We start from the raw sequence: 23314 nt of genomic DNA, 5'->3' as shown, positions 1-23314 counted from the left end.
TCATTAAACGAGTTATTTTTATCGTGCCCAATAACAACGAGCTTGTGGGTATGTGACATTTCACGATAAAAATATAACGAGTTTTTTAAATACAAGGAAATGAAAGAATACGTTTATTCTACCCATACGAGTAAGATTATTATATATTTTGTAACCAAATGGTATGGTATTAGTACTTCTATTCACCACAATTTGTATCTTTCACCTTCTGATTGAATGACGATTTGACCAAAAACTAAAAACATTGGATTTGTATTCATGCGCACCAAAAGATTATTTATAATTACCAATCAGCTTTCTTTTACACTTAATTTCACACCAATAAAATGTGAGAAAATATTCTACAATCGTTGAATATAATTTTTATTCAACGCATTCAAAGCATCATTCAACGATGACGTATTTACTAAGAAATGATAGTGGTGTAATAATACCTATTATATAATACAGAAAATATTCCAGCACAAACCTCAATAGATGATTACTTCAAACAAAGAGCCAAATACAGATGGCGTACACCAACTTCACTTCCAACAACATTGAATCAAGACCTCAAAAAATATCAAATATATTTAGAAATAACAACAGAAGAACTGATTTCAACAACACAAGGAAACATCTAATCTGTCATCTGCATTTTTTGCGGCCGCAAATATCAGGGCGATCCCCAAATTTCCCAAAATTGGCAAATCGTGGCAAATTTTGGGAAAATTGGCAAATCGCGTGGCAAATTTTGGGGAAAAAAAAGAAGCGAAAACAAAATAACGAAAAAAAAAGTGCGAAACTGAAAGCTACTCTGAAAGTTTGGGCGCATAAATCACTTTACATTGTGTAAATTAATAAATGTAGCCTCCTTAAATGTAATAAATTGTCTTTTATATATATATTTTTCTGTATCGCGTGTTAATTTTTACTGAAACGCTTAGTTCTCCTCGGCAATTTTTTGTGCAAATTTTGGTCTTTTTGGTAAATTTCTTGTTAAATTTTGGGGGTTTTTTGGGCAAATTTTAGGTCCCAATTTGGCAAAAAATGCAGATGACAGTCTAATTGCCTCAGCACCTTAACACACATGATGACCTTCAAAAGCTAAGAACACTTGCAATGGGCAGAGATTTATGGAAACAAATTACTAGCTGGATACTAGAAACAGACTGACACACTAGAAGTAACACACACATTCACGGCAAGCGTCCATAGAGACAGCACAGACAAATTCATTCATAGAATACAATCTAGAATAAGAGCTTTACTCTCTACTTGTCTGTTCTTTGTTTTAATTTACAAGTCAAAAACTGTATAATCCTGGGACATTTCCTTACAAATAAACAATCCAATTTATACAAAAAAATCTTTCTTTTTCATATTCTCCAGATTGCCAAATCGGGACAGTTGACTATTATGCAACAATAAAATAAAACCAATATAAATAACATTAGAGTTTGCCGTTCCAGGAAGTGAGAAAATCACAAAAATAAGATGAGCAAAGATTGTTGATTTTGTTTTGTTCACAAATGATTGGATTCAACGTCTTCAATATCCATCCTGTGTTTGGGTCCGGATGAGTTGCTGGATTGACGAACAGAAACGTCAGGCATGTCGGTGGTGGATAACAAGGGTTGTGGCTGTGAATGTGGGGGTGGGGGTTGTGATTCTGGTTGTGTTGTCTCTGCAGGTGTGTTAGTGGTGGGAACTGGTTGTGGCTGTGAATGTGGGGGTGGGGGTGATGATTGGGACTGTGTTGTCTCTGCAGGTGTGTTAGTGGTGGGAACTGGTTGTGGCTGTGAATGTGGGGGTGGGGGTGATGATTGGGACTGTGTTGTCTCTGCAGGTGTGTTAGTGGTGGGAACTGGTTGTGGCTGTGAATGTGGGGGTGGGGGTGATGATTGGGACTGTGTTGTCTCTGCAGTCTCCTCTACATCGTCAATGGTCAGAGTGGGGAGTGTTAATGTGGACGGTGGCAGGGCTGATGACGATGATGATGATAAAGATGAGGAGGGCTGAGGCTTTGTGGATGATGATGACGATGATGATGGTGGAGGCTTTGTGGATGATGATGATGATGGTGATGGTGGAGACTTTTTAGATAATGATGACGTTGATGTAGCTGATGCCGAGACAGCGTTGTTACTTTTGTGTTCGTCAACCTGCGTCCCAACATCATCAATGCTTTGAGTAGACGTTGATGAACACGTGGATCGGTTAAGGCAGGAACGTTTGAATCGGGCAAAGATGCCTCCATCGCTTTGACTTCTGGGTATGGTGGTGGTGGGCGGGGCCAGATCTGGGAATAACATTACAAAGAAAGGGAGATAAGTACAAATAAATACATTAAATGTTTGGTCATCAATCGATTGAAATTGTAGAAAATTCTTATTAAGACTTTGGTTCAAAATGTATGATATGTAACCCATCATGTCCAAACAGAATGATGTCTATGTGGTATGACTTCAATTGTAATAGACAAAAATATCAGATTGGGATAAATCATCTATGCTGAATGGACGAAACAAACTGACAAAAAATATTGTCCAATACAAAACTGTTAAAACAAACCCATAATTGTGTTATAATTATAAAACCAACAATGCTTTATGTTCTTTTCAAAACAAGTTAGTCTTGGGTGTTTGTTTTTTGGGCTTTTGTTTTTGACATATTACAAGAATTAATTTTTGGCAGTCTCAAAAAACCAGTACAAAATAAATCCTTCTCCTATTCCATAAATGAGGGGCACTGATACAGAAAGATTTACCTGTTAAATTTGCTTGAAAATTTTCTTACATTAAGCACTAACGAGTCAGCAGTTCTCAAAGCTGCCACTGGTTTATAGGTCTATTATTGAAGCAACTTTTATATTTCATTTCGATAAGTGTTGGAAGGATAATCTTGCATTAAAAGGCCACAACACTGGAAACGGTTATCAAAATTCATAGCTTTGGGGAAGTTTTACAGCCATTGTGATACTTTGATTTGAATGTAATTTTACTGCCAGAGAAAATACATTATGGTAAACAGTACTCAGTTAATTCAAACAGATTGAGAACTCAGTGCCTGAAATGCTCGTGGGTCACGGACACATCAGAATAATAAAGACACAATGGGGAAAGGTTTATAAATTGGAAGTAAACAGCAGTTATCTGCCCCTGTCTGCTTTCCAGTTCTACACCATCAAAAGGTTTTCTACAGATAAGGCACAGAGCAGCCAACTTGTGATGCAAGTATAAAAACTTGACCTCAAATTATCAACCGCTCAATATCCACTAAATGTGCTCAAAATGATTTACAAGGGGTCCCAAGGCAACAGTAACATTGAACGTGTAGGACAAGACATAATGCCTATGAAGTGCTATTACAGTTTGTTTCTATATTTTGACACAAACAACGCTGTTGCTGTTGCTGGCCGGGTGCTCATTTTAAACCTGAGTGCGGTGGGAAATGTGTTAAAAGAACTTTTTCCAATGACTTCAACACTGCACCACCCAGAACCAGAGTTGAACCAGGGACCTTCTAATCCAAAGATGAGTGTCATTCCAAAAGACTGCAAAGCCACACAGACTGTAAAGCTCCAGAAAACAGGAGTGTAAAAAGTAATAATCAAAATTGAATATAACTATAAAAAATGAACAAAATACCAAACAGGGAATGTTTCAGGATTAAAACCCTTCTTCAGCCAACAACAAAACAATGATAACATAAAATACATTACTGAATAACCAGATTGATGACAGAGAGAAACAACCAATATTGACCATATCTATGTCATCAATCTGGTTATTTAGTAATGTGTTTTATGTTTTCATCGTTTTGTTGTTGTTGGCTGAAGAAGGGGTTTGAGCCCAAAACATTCCCTGTTTGGTATTGTGTTCTTTTTTTTTCAGCTGTTATATTCATTTTGATTATCACTTTATAGGGAAATATCAACGTGACAAATTATGGAGCAGGCGCTGGTGTAAGGTGGAAATATGAAAAGGTGTATGAAACAGTGACAGACAGGGAAGAAAGAAAGACATAAGAAAAACCCATTCCAAAACGTCAGCCTGCCTCAACCAGGGATCGAACCTTAGACCTCTTGATCATGCAGTCAAGGCAAGCTGATTTGTTTTTCTTGTATTTTTCTTTCCAGTACGTTTGTCACAATTTCATACATTTGTTATAGAAGAGTGTTGGGTTATTAAGCAAAGGTAGGTTTACATTACAAGCTGGATTATTAAGCACTGACCACTGGATTGTAAAATGATGGAATGAATAAAAATGAATAAAACAGCTTCAGAGAAGAACAAAATATCATACACAGATTGTTTTGGGCTCAAAACCCTTCTTTAGCAAACAACAATAACAGTTAAAATGTTACTACATTGTTTGAAATCCAGGTAGACATCAGAAAAGTTCTTGGCTCTATAATTCACCTGATGTTTTCAGCATTATAATTATTATTGTTATTGGCAGAAGACGGGTTTTGAGTCAAGTATATTCCCTTGTTTAATATTTTGTTCTTTTTTGAAGCCCTTATGGTCATCATGATAGCATTGAGAGAAAGTCCTTACCATTCATCCTCCTCTGCATCAGACCATTCCTGATCAAACACTAGACATGGTAGAAAACAAATACAAACAAGAGAAAAAAACAACAAAATACAACAAAAAATAAATGATATTCATGCAGACGTGATTAGCAAATTGAACACAGAACTGAGGTATTAAAACACAAAGCAAAAATAACACATTGAAACTGTCGGACTCTATCCGTGCAACAAGCCACATGTGAGATAAGTCTATATATATATTTTTATTAGCTGATATATAAACCCCACCCTCTCCCCTACCCTTGTGGCCAACAGTGACGGACGACAATCCACGTTATTGGATGGGAATAGTCATGTGATCAAAACACACACACATGACAAGTCTTAGCGTTATTGCAGAAGCTGCATTGTTGTTTTTCGTTGTCATTTTTCTCCAAATTCCATCTCTCGTATTTACTTGGTTAGAGTCTGACGCCGGTCAAAATGGCATGAGAGAGAGAGAGAGAGAGAGAGAGAGAGAGAGAGAGAGAGAGAGAGAGAGAGAGAGAGAGAGAGAGAGAGAGAGAGAGAGAGAGAGAGAGAGAGAGAGAGAGAGAGAGAAAGAAAGAGAGAGAAAGAAAGAGAGAGACACACACACACACACACACACACACACACAAAAGGGATATATAGGAAGATTGGTCTATAATACTGAGGCAAGAAGATTGACTACGGAAGGCTATTAACTCTCCCAGCCTGACCAACAAGGGACACAACTCTAAAATAAATGTTCACATTTTTGCAAGATTCCTACAATACAAGTCAAAGCATTATTGGTGAATGATTAATAAAGGAAATTAACATTTACCAGGAAGGGTAGAGTGAAAACTTAATACATCATAAAATGAAAGAGTTAATGAGTTATTTCCAACAACAAATAAAAAAAAAACAAGATATGAGAACAAACTAATCAATCAGCTATACTGATGGTGTTACTACAAGTGGCTGTACCAAAAGTTCAGTTTTTCTGACATTTGACACACAGAAAAGGCATCATTTATTATAAGATTCGTGTGTTAGGAATTTCAAACAAGTTTCCAATATCAGTGCACTGACCTTTGACCTTTAGAATATTTTTACCATTAGGCTATGTGGTCTAGTAGTATGACTCTCACCTTTGGATTGGAAGGTCAAGTGTTCAAGACCCTACTGAGTCTGAGCGCTAAATAGTTAAGTCTTTGGAAAAGGCTCTTCACTAGCATACTCTCATCGTACTCGGGTGTAAAATGAGTACATGGTTCTTAACAGCATTGTCTCTGTTGGAAAAAATGGTCATGTTGCCTGAGAGGCATCATGACTCGTTCTACATGTTAAGTGTTGCTGTTAGCTGTAAAGCCCTTTGAGCATGTTTAGTGGATATTGTTCTATATAAATACTCTAGTCATTAGGCCAAATTTAAATTGGGTTTTCCCCTAAATAAAGGGACATAATAAAACGTTATTTTAAAACTTTATGAATGGATTTCAAACACTAAGGATTTGCCACAGAACACAAATCAGAAATAGCTTTTAAAAATGTGGAAAATGTCTGGTCAAGGAACCAGATTGAATCCGACCTATTGGCACAGAGAGACATTACATATATTTCCTGACAGTTAGAATAATGTACAACTTGGCACAATATTATAAACAGTGCATCCTGTAAAAACGCTGCAACTCAGTCAATTTAAAAGAAAATTTTACCAAATGGGAACAAAACTAAAATCAACTTTGGCCAAAGACTCTGTCAAATCTAAAAACCCTAACTGGTTGTTGGGCATCAGTAGAATGGTGGGAATAATTATAGCAACTTCACATGTTTTAAAAACATTTAAACGTGTGTGAAAATTGGAATTCATGATATGGAATTGAATGTGTATACAAATTTACAGCAAAAAAACAATAACCCAAATAGGGTTTTTGCTTTTGCATGCCATATCAGTTGTAAGATACAAATCTCAGCCTTGTCGCACACACTTGGCCATAGATAATGTTGTGATCCTGAAATTTAGAGTTTCTTTTTTTATAAATTTTCAAGATGCACTTTTATTTTCGTGCCAAGCTGTAACTCCATCCATATTCTCAGAGTTTCAATTTCAAGCTACAAATTTGTGGATATTTGAGTTGTGATTGCAATCAAACATTGATTAATCTGGAAAATACAGATGTTTTATAAAGTGTTATATTTCACAAACAACAAACAAAATGTGAGGAAAACAAAAAGGATAATACAACAATCAAAGCAGGATTTGAACCAAATTCAATGTAGTATTAGCACCAATTTAGCAGATCCATCTCCAACAAATGATAAAAAACTACTTCAGCCTGAACACCAACAATGGCTGCCACATTTAACAACTTTCCCCGCCCTCGAATATGTAAATACTCAGAATTGAGTCAACTTTGAGTAACATTCAGATTCAGATTTTTTAACCCCCGCCCCCCAAAAAAACAAGAATATTTAATCCGAAAAATCTGAATTTCAAATAAAATTTTGTATCAACCCAATATACACGGCTTTCATAATATTTACACATGTCGTCATTTCAAAAATGTTTTGGGATACACAGTGTGTCATTCAACACAGCACACTATCTGTTTATGAATAAAATAAAAAACTTTTCATCACTTTCCACAAAAGTCTGGTATAAAAATCCAAATTTATAGAAAAAAAAAACCCCAACAGAATTTGGACAAATTTGGCACCAAAAAAATGTGTCGATTGATTCAATCTTGACAACTGACAGGTCTGTGTTAGGTTATAATAAAAACTTTATGAAGACTACAAAACAAACCAACAAAATTAAACAAAAAAGAAACAGACAACATCAACCCCTGCCATTATATATCACCATTTATACGAGCGAAAAGAAGTACATACTTTTTGCATTCTCCTCTACAATTGGACAATTCTCAGCGGCGTCGCATGAAATCAGACTCAAGCTGCGAAGGTTGAGGATCGAATCTGCTACAATTCTGGCAGTCTCCCGTAGGTATCCACCGCTGGTCACCATGAAGATTGGAAGGCCTCGAGTTCGACATTTCTGAAAGACGATTTGGTCTCGTTCGACGATTCCCTGTCAGAGATTGAAGACAATTTTTTACTTTAAAAAAGATCTTTAAAAACCTGGGAAAAATTATGGGGATCAAACCTGCTGCCTTGTTCAAATATTTTTTATTAAATACAGAAAAATGTGTAAAATATTTGGGACAAAAATAAATGTGTAATTTATTAATTGACCAGTAAATCAAGAAGAATTTACTTAAGTCTAATCGACAATAGACACACCCAGTCCTGTTAGCAATTAGTGAAAATGTTTAAATCTGTCAGACAACGATACAGTGTAAGTACCCTTGAGTCCGCTTAGTTGAATGAACATTTTGACAACTGTTTCGGGATTTTTAAAAATATATATAAAAGTTTAAATGGATTAATAACACCAATCATGAAAATGTGTAATGAATTTAGTCAAAAGTGTTAACATGTAATCGAGGGCCAAAATATGTAATTTTACACAAGATGTGCAATACTAGGCAGAATGATAAACTGACCATCTGCAATGGCCATCCCTGCAGAATCACAGGATACAGGTCAAAACCAGAATTCTGTTCAAAATGAAATGCATTGACCATGGATTCGACTCAGCTCACGCTGAACAACAAAATGTGTTATAGAACATGGATCAATCCGAAACGTTTCAAATACAAACCATCCAAAAACAAAGAGCCACCAAAATGCTATTCTCAAGAGGAATAAATTATTATTAAAAGTGACTGAATTAAAACAACAGATTTAGTCAAATAAAAATTGAGCACTTCAGAACCATATCACCCGCAAAATATGCCAAAAGGCAGTATGCTAAATGATGAGGATTATGATGATGATGATGATGATGCAGAAGAAGAAGAAGAAGAAGAAGAAGCAGAAGCAGAAGCAGAAGCAGAAGCAGAAGCAGAAGAAGAAGAAGAAGAAGAAGAAGAAGAAGAAGAAGAAGAAGAAGAAGAAGAAGAAGAAGAAGAAGAAGAAGAAGAAGAAGAAGAAGAAGAAGAAGAAGAGACACCATTTTAAAAATAACATTTACCTGAGAGGAGATGGCCAGAAGACCAAGAGGATCGCCATCCAAGATGTCTGTCCCTGCATTGTAAACAACCACACTGGGTTCAAACTCATTCAGGGCACCTTCCACGTGTCTGATGTGATACAAAGACAGAATTGGTCCGTTTTTATCCAACCCTCGAATCAGATTTGTCACAAATAAAATTTATAAAATGTGTTCAGTGTTTGAACCCCCCCAGAATTTCAAGAATGAAATCTTTATTCATCGTCTATCTGTTTGTTTGTCTTTTAGAAACTTATTTATGTTTTAATTGTTTTTTTGTTGTTGGCTGAAGAAGGGTTTTGAGCCCAAAACACTCCATGTTTGATATATTTTGTTCTTTTTTGAAGCTGTTATATTCACTTTTGTTTATGACTTTTTACAGTCCACAGCTTCTAGCAGCTTGGTATCACTTTGGACAATCTTTTGGTTGGTTTGAGAGCATCATTTCAATTACAACATTGAGGCCATAACAATATGGGTTGTCAGACCTGCAAATAGGCATACACAGTAAGTTGGTATCGATAGAAAATGGCCAATTCTTATCCTAAATGGTAAAATAGTACCACACTACCATGATCAAAGTGAGAAATTAGGAAGCAGACACTGGTGTAAGATAAAGACCTGACCAAGTGTGTGTGAACAGTGCCAGACAAAGCAAAAAAAGAAATATATCACCCCAAGAAATTAGTCTACATCGACTGGGAATCAGTGCTGATGGTGATAAAAAGTGAAAAAGTAGGAAACTGTTGAACGATTTACTGCACCAAACCCCACTTTTAGAGCAATTGAGATGATAGACAATCATTGATACTCGAGCTAACTTCTGGAGAGTGGGAAACTTCACCAGTGTGTTCCACCACACATCAACTCTCTCATTGCTAGCACATTGTTTTGAGAAAAAGTAATTTTTAAAAGGAGGAAATTCCTCCACTGGACTCAAAAATCGCGGATTTCCGCGGATCCGAGGAAAACCATCAGCACTGGGGAATCAAACCTCAATAGAATGATTTTTTTGGGATGGTTTTTTCTGGTATGTTCTTTCTTGCTTTGTCTGGCACCTTTCATACACACTTGGTTCAGAACTTTATCTTACACCAGTGCCAGCTCCCTGTTTTCTTAATGTGATCCAACGATCCATCTGTGTCTCCTACCTTCTGACTATCTGTAAGTATTCCTCCGTTTCTGTGAAAGACCTGATCTCAACTTTCCTCTGGATTGCACCTGGAGTTGCCGTTTGGGAAAAAATGATGAACTTTGAAATTGGTTTGTAATTTGTTGTGGTGATAACATTTTCTTTTTTACATTACGCATAACAATATAAACAGTTAAATAACAACAGCAGCAAAAATTATACTTAATAATAATAATAATAATAATAATAATAATAATAATAATAATAATAATAAAATAATAATAATAATAATAATAATAATAATAATAATAATAAACAATAATAATAATAACAATAATAATAATACTATAATAATAATAATAATAATAATAATAATAATAATAATAATAATAATAATAATAATAATAATAATAATAATAATAATAATAATAATAATAATAATAATAATAATAATAATAATAATAATAATAATAATAATATAATAATAATAATAATAATAATAATAATAATAATAATAATAATAATAATAATAATAATAATAATAATAATAATAATAATAATAATAATATTTATAATAATAATAATAATAATAACGTACTCAAGTGTGTGTATAAAAATGCTGACAATTCTCAGCAAAACGCGTACAATGAAGGAAAATGTGTAAGAATATGTAATATTTACGTAAGGTTCTCACTATTGTTTCTCCCTACCCACCCTTAGACACAACGACCTTGACTTACGCTTGGCAAATCCATCATGGGGATAAATGTCCCTGTTGTAAACATCCAATATGTAGACTCTTTCATCTCCCATAAAATCCCTGGCATGTCCATTACCCTGTCGACATAGAGAAGGAATGAAATTGACGTCACTCAGCTATTTGTTATTGATATAAGCCAGTCATTTTTGTGAGTAGCTCTCACTAAATTATAATAAATCTATAAACGTTTAGTTTTCACAAAGTTTTGTGTGTTAGTATGTTATATTTATGTTAGGTATTCTGTAATATTTTAAAGCTGTTTTATTCAATTTGGTTTTCTTCATTACTTTTTGTTTGTTTGCTTTTAAGGGTTTTACGGCACTTGCAACACATTTAGGTTACATCAGTGCCAGTAAAAAGGAAGAAAATGGGATAGTAAAAAGTTCTAGAACTACAATTAAATCACCCAAAAAAGGTAAGACAAAGGGGAACTGGTTCAAATAGGAAACATGTAGATTCCAAGAGCATACTATCAAAGTACTTAGTTTGAGATCACTAAATGTCTCATCCAGACACAAGCACCGATCCCCACTAAGAGGAAAACACTCAAATGTTTACAAATCATATGCAACACGTAAACAAAACATAATACAGTGTATAACAGAGAGATGAGTTACAAGGTAAAAAATATCATCTCCCAAAATTCTAACCATATATTTGACTGTTTCCCTCTCAGCCAGGGTAGCTAGCCAGGGCCAGGACAAAACCAAGTAATCTCATTCCAATACAAAGACAAAAAGCATGTTGGAAAACAGATACAGGGGGATAGAAGACACAGCAAGTCCCTCCCTGCCCACTATTTCATTACTTTTTTACAGTGCACAGCTTCTAGTGGCTTAGCATCAATTTATCTAGATATCATATTTTAGACGATTCATTCCCCCCTACCTGATGAGCATCCAAGTCGACAATGAGCACTTTCCGGACTCCTTCCACTTTCTCCAGCAGGAATTTGATGGACAGCGTGATGTCGGCGTAGGCACAGAATCCACCGCCTCGGTCAGAGGAACAGTGGTGGAATCCACCCCCTATGTTGATGGCCCAGCCCCGGTCCATGGCCAGTTTACCTGCCTGTGGATGAAAGAAATACGTCCTGACTAGAAGAGAAGTAACCCTTCAGAACCATTCTGCCCATGGAGCCAGAGTTTAGTGTGAAACGGACAATAGCAACAGCTTGCTACCCTTTGGATAGGATGCTAGTCTTTCACTAGATCTAACAAACCCAGCTACCTAATCACTGCTGAGTGGATGGGGGGAGAAAAAAAAAATCACGACTGCACCCCCAGGATCGATCTCGGTCCCTTAAATTGTGAAGCGAGTGCTCTACCAACTGAGCTATCAGGACCCCCACAGCCAGACCAATTCTTGTGCTTGAGTTTTTATATAACACAATATTCACTAAACGTGCTCAAAGCACTTTGCAAGAGGTCCTTAGCCAACAGCAACAGGTAACATGTGGAACCAGATATGAGACACCCGTTAGGTAATATTACAATTTTTTACACTGCTGATGACCAGGTACTCGTTTTACTCCAATGGTGAGAGAATGTCAATCAGAGCTGCCAACCCCATCTGATGAGAATGTGTACAATGGGACCTCAAAATGGGGGAGATTTCATAAAAATGGGTACAATCCTGAAATCGACGGAAACTAACCATTGTGAAAGTAAGAGGAAGGTATACTTACATAAAATCACACCGCATAAGCTCAATTGGAGCAACAATGATGTTCCTAAGACTATAATCCAATCCTTTCAGAATTCTACCTCCCAGCATGAAGATCATAATTGGTCAAAAAATAGATGAATATCCACTTGGTCACCAAGGTTTCTCAATAGGCTAGTAATAATATGAAATACTGAAAATGGGTACAATCTTGGGGGAAATGCGTACAAGCCGACAATCGCTGAAAATGCGTACAATTCCGCAATTTTTGCGGTAGGTTGACAGCTCTGGTCAATAAAGAGGGGTTGGTTTTTTATTTTTTGGTTTTTGGATTTTTTCTTTTCTTTTGCTTTGTTCTTTTTAAATGATGAAATTTGAGAAATTCAATTTTGTGGATGAAAGTGAATGTGTCATGCTACTCACCATGATGGTTCCACTGGTGTGATATCGAAATGGACGGAGGACTTTTTTCTGTACAATGAAATTGGGCAAAAGGGCAACAGGTGGGATTTCTGTGATGCCAGCTACTGTCATACTCCACTGTCAAAACACACAGACAAACAGACACTGGAATCAGAGTTATACAATAGCTATGGAGGTCATATCTCTATGACAAGGTTTTGGGTGTAAAAATAGATAAATAAAAAAATTTAAAAATTCCCTTTATTCATCCCCAATTTTTGAAATTTCAAATTGGCAGCTCTGGGTAGTGCACAGTTTGAGTCTTTAGAAAAGGCACTTTACTCACATTATCTAACTGCATTCAGGTGTGAATGAGTATCTGGCCTGAAACAGCGTTGTCTCTGTTGGGAAAAAATTGTAATTGCGCATCACAGGTCTCATGTCTTATCCTACATCATAGATGTGTCTTTAAGGTCTAGTCCAAGGGAAGACTGCAATGCAGTAAAGTGAATTAGGGTGAGGTAACTTGCTCAAGGCCACACAGCATGATGAGGCATCAAACTCGGTACCCATCGGGAACCAAACAAAGACCATAGACACTGAGTACTGAGCCTCACTGCCAACATCTTCCCCATGAAAATGTGATTTGGCTGATTTTGGTAGAATCTGGCAAATTAGATTTTAAAGGCTTAAGGCTCTTCTAACTACGTGAAATTTTTGGGGGGTGAAAAATACTTTAAAATATGAAATTTGTGTGTGTGTGTGTGTGGGGGGGGGGGGGGGGGGGGGCAAAGAAAGAAAGAAAGATAAAAAAAAGAAGAAGAGATTTTACCAATAATTAGCTCTGATCACATAATGATAATAATAATAATTTTTTTTTTAACTCCAAGACAGAAACAGTATATCTAAAATCTGTTATTATCAAAATACAAAATAAACAAATAAAAACAAAGAAAAGGAAGAAAGAAGAAAAAAATGGTTAGACAAATAAGATATATACAAAACCTGCTGTTATAATCTAAAAATAAAAAAAAAAAACACCAGAGAGTAAAACGAAAAAAGAAAGAAAAGAATAAAAGATACAATATTTCCCAAATGGGCAAAGGCGATCTGATGATGAATTGTATCTCCACCCCAATCATGCAATTGGAAGGGAGTAAAAACTACATGGGAATGTCATTAATATGTCAATTGACCCAGCCTGTCAATCTGGTGTTATGGTGGAACCAGATAGTCAAAGACAACTGGGATCAAAGTGCAAATAATAATACAATGATATTGAAATTTTCAAACAGAATCTCAGAGTCTCCCAGCTGTAAACATTTCGTTTTTTAAATCAAACATCAAAAGCTAAGCTCAAAAATCAATATTAAAATTTACATATCAGACACAAACAAACATAATACCATTTTGATAAGATTGGTCACCTATTTGTAATTAATTAGACGTCATTGATGTATCCGTCTGGGTTACAAAGGAGAGACAACTCTTGACAAAATGGAGGAAAGTTATAATTATAACGACAACACGAAGAACAAAGTGGACATGAATGTTATAGGAATGTTAATGGTGAAAATTATACTATGAAAACGAATCTGGATTAGGACACTTAGATTGACATGTTATATGAATATTAATAGTGAAAAATATACTATGAATATTAACTATGACACTTATTTGTGTATTAGATATTTGATAATTTGAAATAATGTTCTATACTCAACATTGTCAAATAAACAATGAATGTTGTTTGTATAAATACCGATTAATGTAAATAAAGAGGTAGGGGGAGGGGGGGGGGGGGGGGGGGAGGGGAGGGGAACAAAACACAATTACCAACATAAAATTCCTGCCTTTTAATCTTCATTAATATTTCCCCAGCTTCTTTCCCCAAACCTTTGATGACTATAAAAAATTGCCAAAAAGTCACTAACAGCTTATTCCCAGAATCCTTTAGAGAGACACGTTCACGGTTTTATTAATAGTTTACGTGTTCTTAATGTTATACAATTTGGAACTGTAAATAACATTTGTATAATGGACAGGAATGACTCATGCATCTTACGATATTGGATTGGACTGGATTGGATATTTTTGAGAGACGGTTAGATTGAGACGATTAATCCAAGATCATCTCATGGTCAGACAATAAAAGCCAAAGACAGAAAATACACGCATGCCTGGTTAAATATTCTCTAAAACAAACAAATCGGAAACAAAGGGGACTAGAAAGATAAAGGACAAACCAAAGACCTTTCATGCAAACAACGAGGGTTAAAACATTGAAATTATAAATAAACAAATAATCAACAGAAAACTCAGGAGGACACTATTTAAATACAATGAAACAAACAAACAAATGAAATCCTGGAAATCCACGAATCTCTGTCTTGTTGTGAGTCGGTTGTCAATTGAAAGAATCAGGAATAAACCAGAGAAGTACGTCTGCCCTAATCTTTAAAACTTACAGAAATAGATTATTCTTTTTAAAAATGAGGTCAAATTAAATACGAAAAAAGCAAATGAAACCAGAAATTAACAACTTGGTAAAAATAAAATCTTGAAAATCGGTAATTGTCGTAAATCGTAACTCAACTGTCTCTACTCCTACAAGAATGTAAACCAACCAAAAATGTTCAAATTTCCACTCAAGGAAACACAAAGAAAGAGATTCAAAGATAATTACGAGGGCGAGTCCAAAAGTAAAGGGACAAATGTTCTACTGAGTTCATTTCTTTGTCATGTGACGTCATATTTGGCTTATGAAGTTGATGAAGAAGCCAAGACAGTAGTGAAAAAAATTGGCTGAAAGTTCAGTCAACTCAGTTTTACGAGGATGGAATACATGACCTTACAAAAAGGTGGACTGTGGCTATGGAGGCTATGTTGAGAAATAGCATTCTACTCGGCTAATGCCAAGCTTTAATTTGAGGTATGATGCATGGTATTGATTCAATTTGTTGTAAAGTAATAAGCAGAGTCCCATTACTTTTCGACTCACCCTCGAAAACTCAACATTGAATTTCAATTAAAAGAAGCCACACAAACCTAAAATGCCACATATCCATTATGCTTAAAAACAAAAACAAAAGGCACCTTTTAAAATCACTTTAAAAGACTCCCATTTAAAACTGTATTCAGATATGAGATGAGATCAAACAGGAATAAAAAATCAGCTTAACTGTATGAGAGATGCTACTGCAACTGATGTTAGACTAAATACAGGATGGTTTGTTATCAATTTGACCCATGGAGACTTCAATAAGCGACAAACGACTACCTATAACCTACACTGTCTTTGTGACAATCTGTCTGCATGAACTGAACCAAAGGCCAACAAAGGAAGACTCTACAGAGGATATAAAAACAACCAATCACAAAAGCTGTATACTGAACATACACACACTGACACAACAGATACACACACACATGAAAACGTCTATCGATACCTCTGTTATTCCTTCCACAATGTTGCTTAGCTAAACAAAAAGGTACATGATATTTAGCGACAGAGAAAGAAAATAGAAGAATGCCCGTGTTGTAACTAAAAGTGATACTAGGCTGCTAGAAGCTGTGGACTGTAAAAAGTAAGAAACAAAATTGAATATAACAGCTTTTAAAAAAAACAGAAAGAACAAAATACCAAACACGGAATGTTCCGGACTCAAAACCCTTCTTCAGCCAAGAACAACAAAAAAAACCCAATTAATGAACATTATTTTTAAAAAGCCCAGATAGACAGTAGCCTATAAGAAATGTATATATGTTTTAGTTGTTTTTTTTTTGTTGTTGTTGTTGGCTGAAAAAAAGTTTTGAGCTTGAAACGTTCCGTGTTTGGTATTTTGTACTTTTTTAAAGCTTGTTGCTCTATTCAATTTTGTTGACTTCTATTTCTATGTTATAACTAGTGTAGAATACAATGATATATAGTAAAGTATTTCCCACCTCCAAACTCATGGCCTGTAATAAAACAACAAAAGTATGAAAAATACAAGATGGTGGTTAGGCATTTCCTGTGTGTGTGTCATCTAGAATTCAGACTTAGGAAATGAGCTGTAGACAAGTATATGCTAGTAGTAAACAGTCGAGGTCTAAGACATTCTAAACTGATAGAAGATGTGGACTGGAAAAAGGCATCAACAAACACGAATATTACAACAACTTCGGAGACTAAATTCCAAACAAAGAACGTTTCGGGTTCAAACCCCATCTTCAGCCAATGACAAAAGTAGCAAATACGTCTCTTCTGTCTGTCTTGAATTTTAAGTGATGCATTAACCATCTTCTTACCACGCATAGGAAAATCATCAGATTCGTTATGATAAAGCCAACATTGTTATTAACATCACAAAATTGACACTTTGTGTTTTAGATACACCTCGTTTGGCCGAATGAAATTATGTGTGGCATGTATTATGTGCTTCTTGTTTGTTTTGACTGAGTAAAAATGTCATTTTATGTTGGATGGGTAGGAAGGTTCAGGATAATCCTGAAAATGGCACTGGTAAGGAGAGAGTTAATATTGTTGTTATTATTGGCTGAGGAAGGGTTTTGAGCCGAAAACAGTCATTAAATATGTAAAAGTTATGGATAAACCAGAGAGATACATCAATGACCTCTACAATGTTGAATAAAACCTGTAATATTTTGGATACATATTGCAGAGATGCCTACCTTGAGAATCATGGAGGAGGAGAAATTGTGTCATTTCCCCAAGAGCAAAAAATGTGGAATTTCCCCGAGAGGAAAAAATGTGGAATTTTCAAAGAGAGGATAAGATGTGGAACTTTCCCAAAGAGAAAAAAATGTGTAATTTTCCTCAAGAGAAAAAAATGTGTATTTTCCCCAGAACAATGTGTAATCCAGCCTGGTCCCCATTTCATGTAAAATCATACACAGTTCACCATGACATTGTACAAATACCAGAAAAACGGTGGATTGGCATAAATACGACATTTTCCTATTTTCTGTATCGACAAACTTTTAAGTAAAGTTTTTTTTTTGTTAATTTCATAATAGTTGACATCTCTGTATGTGACGTAATTCAATCTATATTATAATGCCATCCCACAAAAAGAAGCAAGTACACCCTGTGTTACCTCCCATTGCTGTAATGTTGATAAAGCCAGCTAAAAATATTTTAAAATCAGAATTGCTGGTTATTTGTGCACATTTGATTAGAATCAGCTTAAAATAAGGGTTGTGAAGGAGGATGACGATATATTACGTACTGTATACAGGATATAAAGTCAACTTCAGTCAGCTTTTTGTTAATGTATCTTAGACTGCCATTTAGGTGACAAATAGTTTTGTGTGCGGGTACGTTTCATTTGATTTTTTTGTTTGTTTGTTTGTTGCTTTAGGTCTCTTCCAACACAATTGAGGTTATATGAGAGACCGCTGAAACAAAAAAACAAGCAATCTAACAAAAATAGTACAAATGTAAATCAAAATCATAACCTAAAGATATCATAAGCTAAATTATAAATAACCAAGGACAAACAGGCAGAAGATTTACAGAAAAAAAAATATCCCCTGTCAAAAATACAATCACAAACCAAAGAAGCAGGATAGGCTAGTAAAGAGAAGAAGAAACGACATCACTATCAGATCGTACACCCATGCGAACATCATAGGTATATGATTCAAGGGTGATGCTCCCATCCAACCACCCGCAGTTTCATTTGACAGGCATATTATGTTGTTAGTATTTTATTAAAGCGCATAGCATCAATATCTAGCATTTCTGCTTTTGTAACGAAATCGACAAAACAATGAAATTGAGACATTCAGCCAAAGAGTAACAAACTCTGCCTGTATCAAACTCAGTGTACACGGACGGCACGAATAAATTGGGACTCAGATGAATAAATTTGATGTAAAAAATTTGACTGTTTATTCTGGATATCATAATTTGACATAAATATAAGATAAGCTGGGGGGGGGGGGGGGGGTTGGTTAAATATCGATTACAAGCAACCTGTTACAGATACGATAAAATTTACTAATTGTAAAACAACTGATGCCAAAATGCACGTATTTTATTTTAATAAAATAAATGATTGTATTCTATTTTAATTCACGCTTCCTGACTAAGGAACAGTCTATTTCCTGTCCTTTCATTGTTTTGTTTATTCACCTCAACAACACCCACCCTCTCATCTCCCATTTGTCTTTAACTTTAGTGTTTTTCATTCAGTGAATTTTGTTGACAAAGGTTTAACCCGAAACGTACACATCATGTCTTCATTTATCAAATTGGAGCTCCTATACCATTAACCTACTGTTATTCATTTCCTCCAGCTTCAAGCAGCATTTGCACATACCTGCACACAAAACCATGTGTAACTATGAGTAATAATCCAATCTGATTGATATATTCTAGAGAGAATGTATCACCCAAATGGCAGTCTAAATCAATTAACAAAGAGCTGAGTGACGTCAACTTCATCATTTCTATAAGCAACCGTTGCAGATCTTTTTGATTTGAGTGTATGCATCTGTTGCCCTATGCCCTATATACCAGCAACCATAAAGGACAATGAGAAAAGCATTAAGAGGCAGACAATTTCTTAATAGCTGTGATCCTGAATGTATTCCCTTTGCCTCAATTCAAAAAAGCCTAAATGCTCTTATATACAAATCTGCCTATTTGCCAATCTAAAAATTAGTAGATTTTAGGAGATAAAAGTAGAAGTTGCTATAGTTTACTTTATAGATCATCAATTTACCACCACAATGATGAAATAATGCATCAAAATCCTTTAAATTATGTAGTCTGACATCAGCTTTCATTTTCAATAAGTTTTAATGACCTAGAGATGCTCATGAAGTTCTGAAATTGAAGCCAAAATTTCGTAATTCTATGAATTTTCCGTAGTAGTTGGTAGGTCTGCTATATTTAATTCAAGTGAAGAAAACAACCAAAGAATACAAGGGAAACGTTTGAAAAATATTTTTAAAAAAAATAATTTCTTTTTCCAGACCAATCTCAAGATGAAACCAGTTTGCTTGGTTGGCTAAAAATAAGAAATGGAGCTCTATAAAAATGACCTACCCTCAAACTACTCAGGTACCGTTTGGTATGGACAAACAATAACTCTTCCTCATTGGCTTCAAATGGCTCCACGATTGTGTCTTCTCTCAGCATCCCTGCCACTGGGGAAGATATAAAAATCAACCTGATCCTGCATACCTGCCTACTTGAAAATTTCAAATTCAGTAAGAAATACAAAATTCATCAGTAATTAATGGTCAAATTTCAGTAATACTAAAGCAAACAAAAATAATGATAGATACACCCTTTTATATATTTAAAATAAACTGACCATGTTATATAGGCCTACTACTTATGAGGGTCAAGCCTCAATCAAAGTCCATTTTCCACAGCATGGCAAAATATTCATAAGAAATCAAGTCCAGTGAATAAGTAAAAACTACATCTGCTACAAATTCTACACATTATTGAGATTTTTTTATTGTAGAATGCGGTAAATAATGAAAAAAAACAAACAATTAATTTAACGTTGTGACCATTTGTATCAGTAATATTTCTTCTATTTCCGTAAGTCCGTAATTGTCCTTACACTTCCGTAACAATTACGGACGGTCTGTAGTAATAGGCAGGTATGATCCTGGTGTGTCTTTACTGGTCACAAATGTCAAGCAATCTTAAACGTAATTAATAGCCAGATGGATGTTCCTGATTGTGGAAAATTCTGGTCCCAACATTGTCCTTGGGTAAGGCACTTTATACACATTACCCCACACGTCAAAGATGTGAATGAGTAACTGACTACAGATAGTGATGGATATTTTAACATTGTTAGTAAACAAAAATGGTGCAACAGTAACAGGGTGACTGGTGCTGTATGAAATGGAAATATAGTTCCATATGGCCTGCTGAGGGAATAAATGAAACAGTGTGAAGTGCACTGAGCATGAATAACCCGTGGAAATGCACTAAATATAAAAGGGTTGACACATCAGGAGGCAAAAGTCCACTGACCTTTGACACAAACACATTGACAGATCCCTTTTCCAGTAAAAAGACATGAAATACTTTCATTGTACTGTTTACCAGGTGATTGGAAAATATACTGAGTGTTTATAACAAACTGAATTCCGTAAATATACGGAAAACTGGCAAAAGTTCATATTATATTTTTATAATAAAAATGTCAATTTAATGTAAAAAGATATTCTCCTATACGCCTATGGTATAAAATTTTCAAAAATAAATAAAAGCAAAAACACGACAGAGGTTCAAAATTTTAACAATCAGTTTGTTGGTTAAAATTTGTATTAGAATGTACTATGATCAAACCTTTGAGGAATTCAAAAATTCGGCCCCATTTTCCAGCATCAAAAGGATGAAGTTTTTCCAGGCCACAAAATCCAATGTTGTACTCAGAGCTGTACACGACCGGCCATTGGGTTTCCTTGACAACGACCTCGTGTTGTCGACATCTCTTTGGAGCCCTGAAAGGAAAACAAGAGTGTTGTCTGTCATGCAAACCTCGTGGTGAAGAAACTATAAATCAAAATTGATGATAAAATACAGGGAACATTTCATTCTAAAATGGCATCACTAACAACTTGTCTAAACTGTAAATAAGTCATCGACAAAAAAAAAATACTACTAGTAGTATTAGTTACAGTGGATTATAACTCGAGATCAGGGAAAAAAAAGTTCCAGCTTAAACTTATACTCCATAAAATACAATAGATCTGAGGCCTCCGTGGGTTTTTTGACTACATTAAAAAAAATAAATCTAGGGAATATAAAAACTGTTAACCTGTGTTCATTTTCATCACGCCTGTCTGTGGTATTTGCCATGATGAGATTTTCGTTACTCTTGACGTCCTACGGGGCACAAGACGGGAGATACCATTTGGGTGGTTGATTCTATTTCTTACATGATCTTTTATTTCATTACAGATGTTGTGCGATGAAATCTGGGGAATAAAATAGAAATCTCTTTTTGGTTATTCATGAAGTGCCTATGACATGACTTTGCTGGAAAAAAAAATTGTGCAGAAGTCGGTGAGGTGGCTAAGTGACAGTGTGATCCCCGTGTTTGTGCCCAGCTTCCAGCACTTTCCTTGGGCAAGATTATTAACCCCCAATTTTCTGACTTTGGACACCATATGTGATTCATGTTGACATCAGACATTTTGTTTGATGGATAATCTATATTCCTTGATGAAATGGCTGGATGATGATAGGACCTAAATGGTGCTATTGCGAATGTGTGTATTTTTTTAATACCTTTTAAAAAAAAATAAAAAAAATATATATAAAATGAATTATGAAAAATCATGGAAATGATCAATATCATTGTAAAACTGTACACACCATACAACAACCATGTCATGCTATACTATAATAAAACATGACCAGATTAAAAACAGTCGGATCAATGACAGATGGCGATGAGCCCAATGCTGTCTCATAATCACAACTGATAATTTTTTTTTCATCTCTTGCGTATCAAATCAAACATTTGAATCTCACGTTTGGTTTTGACATTTTTGATGTGACATTTTGAAAGAAAACAATTAGGTCATCTAAATGATATAAAAGAACGGGTGTCCTGTGTCTGTGTGTAAAATCACAGTGTAAAAGTAAAAGTAAAACAACACCCAAGAAAACACAGCCTTGGTTGGACTTGTTGGCGTTGACTAACAGTCACAGTCAGTTCAGGAACTCCTCGAATAAAAGCGTGTTTCTAAAAGATATTCTAGACTTCTTTCTTCTAAGAAATATTTGAATATGAGAATTATATAATATAAATCATTTGTGAAATATCTTGACAGTGACAGTTGACTTTTGATTTTGAACTTCAGGATTTCAACTTCACAATTTTCATAGATCATTAAATTTACCATGATCTCGGTATTTTATTGATGTCATGACATCACACATGCATGTTATTAAAATCATCATGAATTGCCTCAGCATCAGTGGTCAGTAGACTTCACCAGTCACTAGAGTATAGGCCTAAGTATAAGTATAAGTCTAGGAGTAGGAGTACACTCAGAGTCGTAAGAATCTAACTAACTGACTACTGAACTACTGAGGCTGAGGCAATTCATCATTCGTGATTTTCATAACACGTATTGTGATGTCATGACCTCAATAAAATGCCGAGATCGTGATAAATGTAATTATCTATGAAAATGGATAATGAACGACGAGTTTGTTATTTCCTACCTCGACCTCTCTGTTCATATTTTGTTGTCACCTGACTTACTGATTTTAACTGAGACTGATTAACTGAGTCCACTGAGTGTCAAAAAAAATCTTGCCTAAGTCATCATCTCAGTTTTCATCTTGAATCACTTAATTAACTGATGACGAACCTCTAGCACTGTGCTTGAGAGTCCAGGAGAAAATCAATATGAAAGCAAGCTTACAATTTAGCTAAAATTTACTCAAGTTCCAACTAATAATTGCGGTGAGTGAGAAGTGAGAAGGTGTCTCTGACTGAAATGATTGATTGACTGAGTTGATGACTTATTTTTGCCAGAATTATTTTGTACAAATTGCCAAAGAGTTGTTGGGTGTTAAATTGTACCGTTCGAAGCTCGAAGAAATAGTTAATGTTGCTGTATCACATTTCCTGCCAAATTATACGGAGAGTAAATCTAATTTATATTCATTTTCCCCATGAAGAAGCAATGACAATTTCGCATTTTCTTGTCACGTTAGAAAAG

General features: G+C 35.2%; 1 protein-coding gene across 10 annotated transcripts; it reads right to left on the bottom strand.

Annotated features, from left to right (window-relative positions):
• Nucleotides 1-696: 696 nt before the first annotated feature.
• On the bottom strand, nucleotides 697-23125 carry LOC144975251 (histone deacetylase 11-like). Of its 10 annotated transcripts, none has more exons than XM_078919164.1 (12): nucleotides 22812-23125; nucleotides 21394-21553; nucleotides 20922-21076; nucleotides 19653-19753; nucleotides 12617-12733; nucleotides 11417-11599; nucleotides 10509-10605; nucleotides 9788-9857; nucleotides 8619-8727; nucleotides 7418-7613; nucleotides 4542-4581; nucleotides 697-2281 (listed from the first exon to the last, which is right to left on the bottom strand). In XM_078919164.1, coding segments are annotated over exons 2-12 (1110 nt in total). In that variant the 5' UTR covers nucleotides 21435-21553; nucleotides 22812-23125; the 3' UTR covers nucleotides 697-2280. The 10 variants fall into 10 exon arrangements, with proteins under 10 accessions (XP_078775290.1, XP_078775289.1, XP_078775288.1 ...); XM_078919163.1 differs by having other exon boundaries at nucleotides 22852-23114; XM_078919162.1 differs by having other exon boundaries at nucleotides 22961-23105.
• Nucleotides 23126-23314: the final 189 nt, after the last annotated feature.

Source organism: Berghia stephanieae, chromosome 6, assembly GCF_034508935.2.
Source record: "Berghia stephanieae isolate SIO BIC M18660-M18661 chromosome 6, UCSD_Bste_1.3, whole genome shotgun sequence".
In the NCBI taxonomy this organism is placed as follows: Eukaryota; Metazoa; Mollusca; class Gastropoda; order Nudibranchia; family Aeolidiidae; genus Berghia; species Berghia stephanieae.
This window is presented reverse-complemented; position numbering and strand designations above follow the sequence as displayed.

Coding starts and splice junctions, on each gene's coding strand:
- LOC144975251 (XM_078919158.1), bottom strand. CDS start 21,434: ATGGCAAATACCACAGACAGGCGTGATGAAAATGAACACAG. Junction 21,077..21,393: donor CGTGATGAAAATGAACACAG/GTTAACAGTTTT, acceptor TTTTCCTTTCAG/GGCTCCAAAGAGATGTCGAC. Junction 8,728..9,787: donor TACTTACAGATAGTCAGAAG/GTAGGAGACACA, acceptor GTATCACATCAG/ACACGTGGAAGGTGCCCTGA.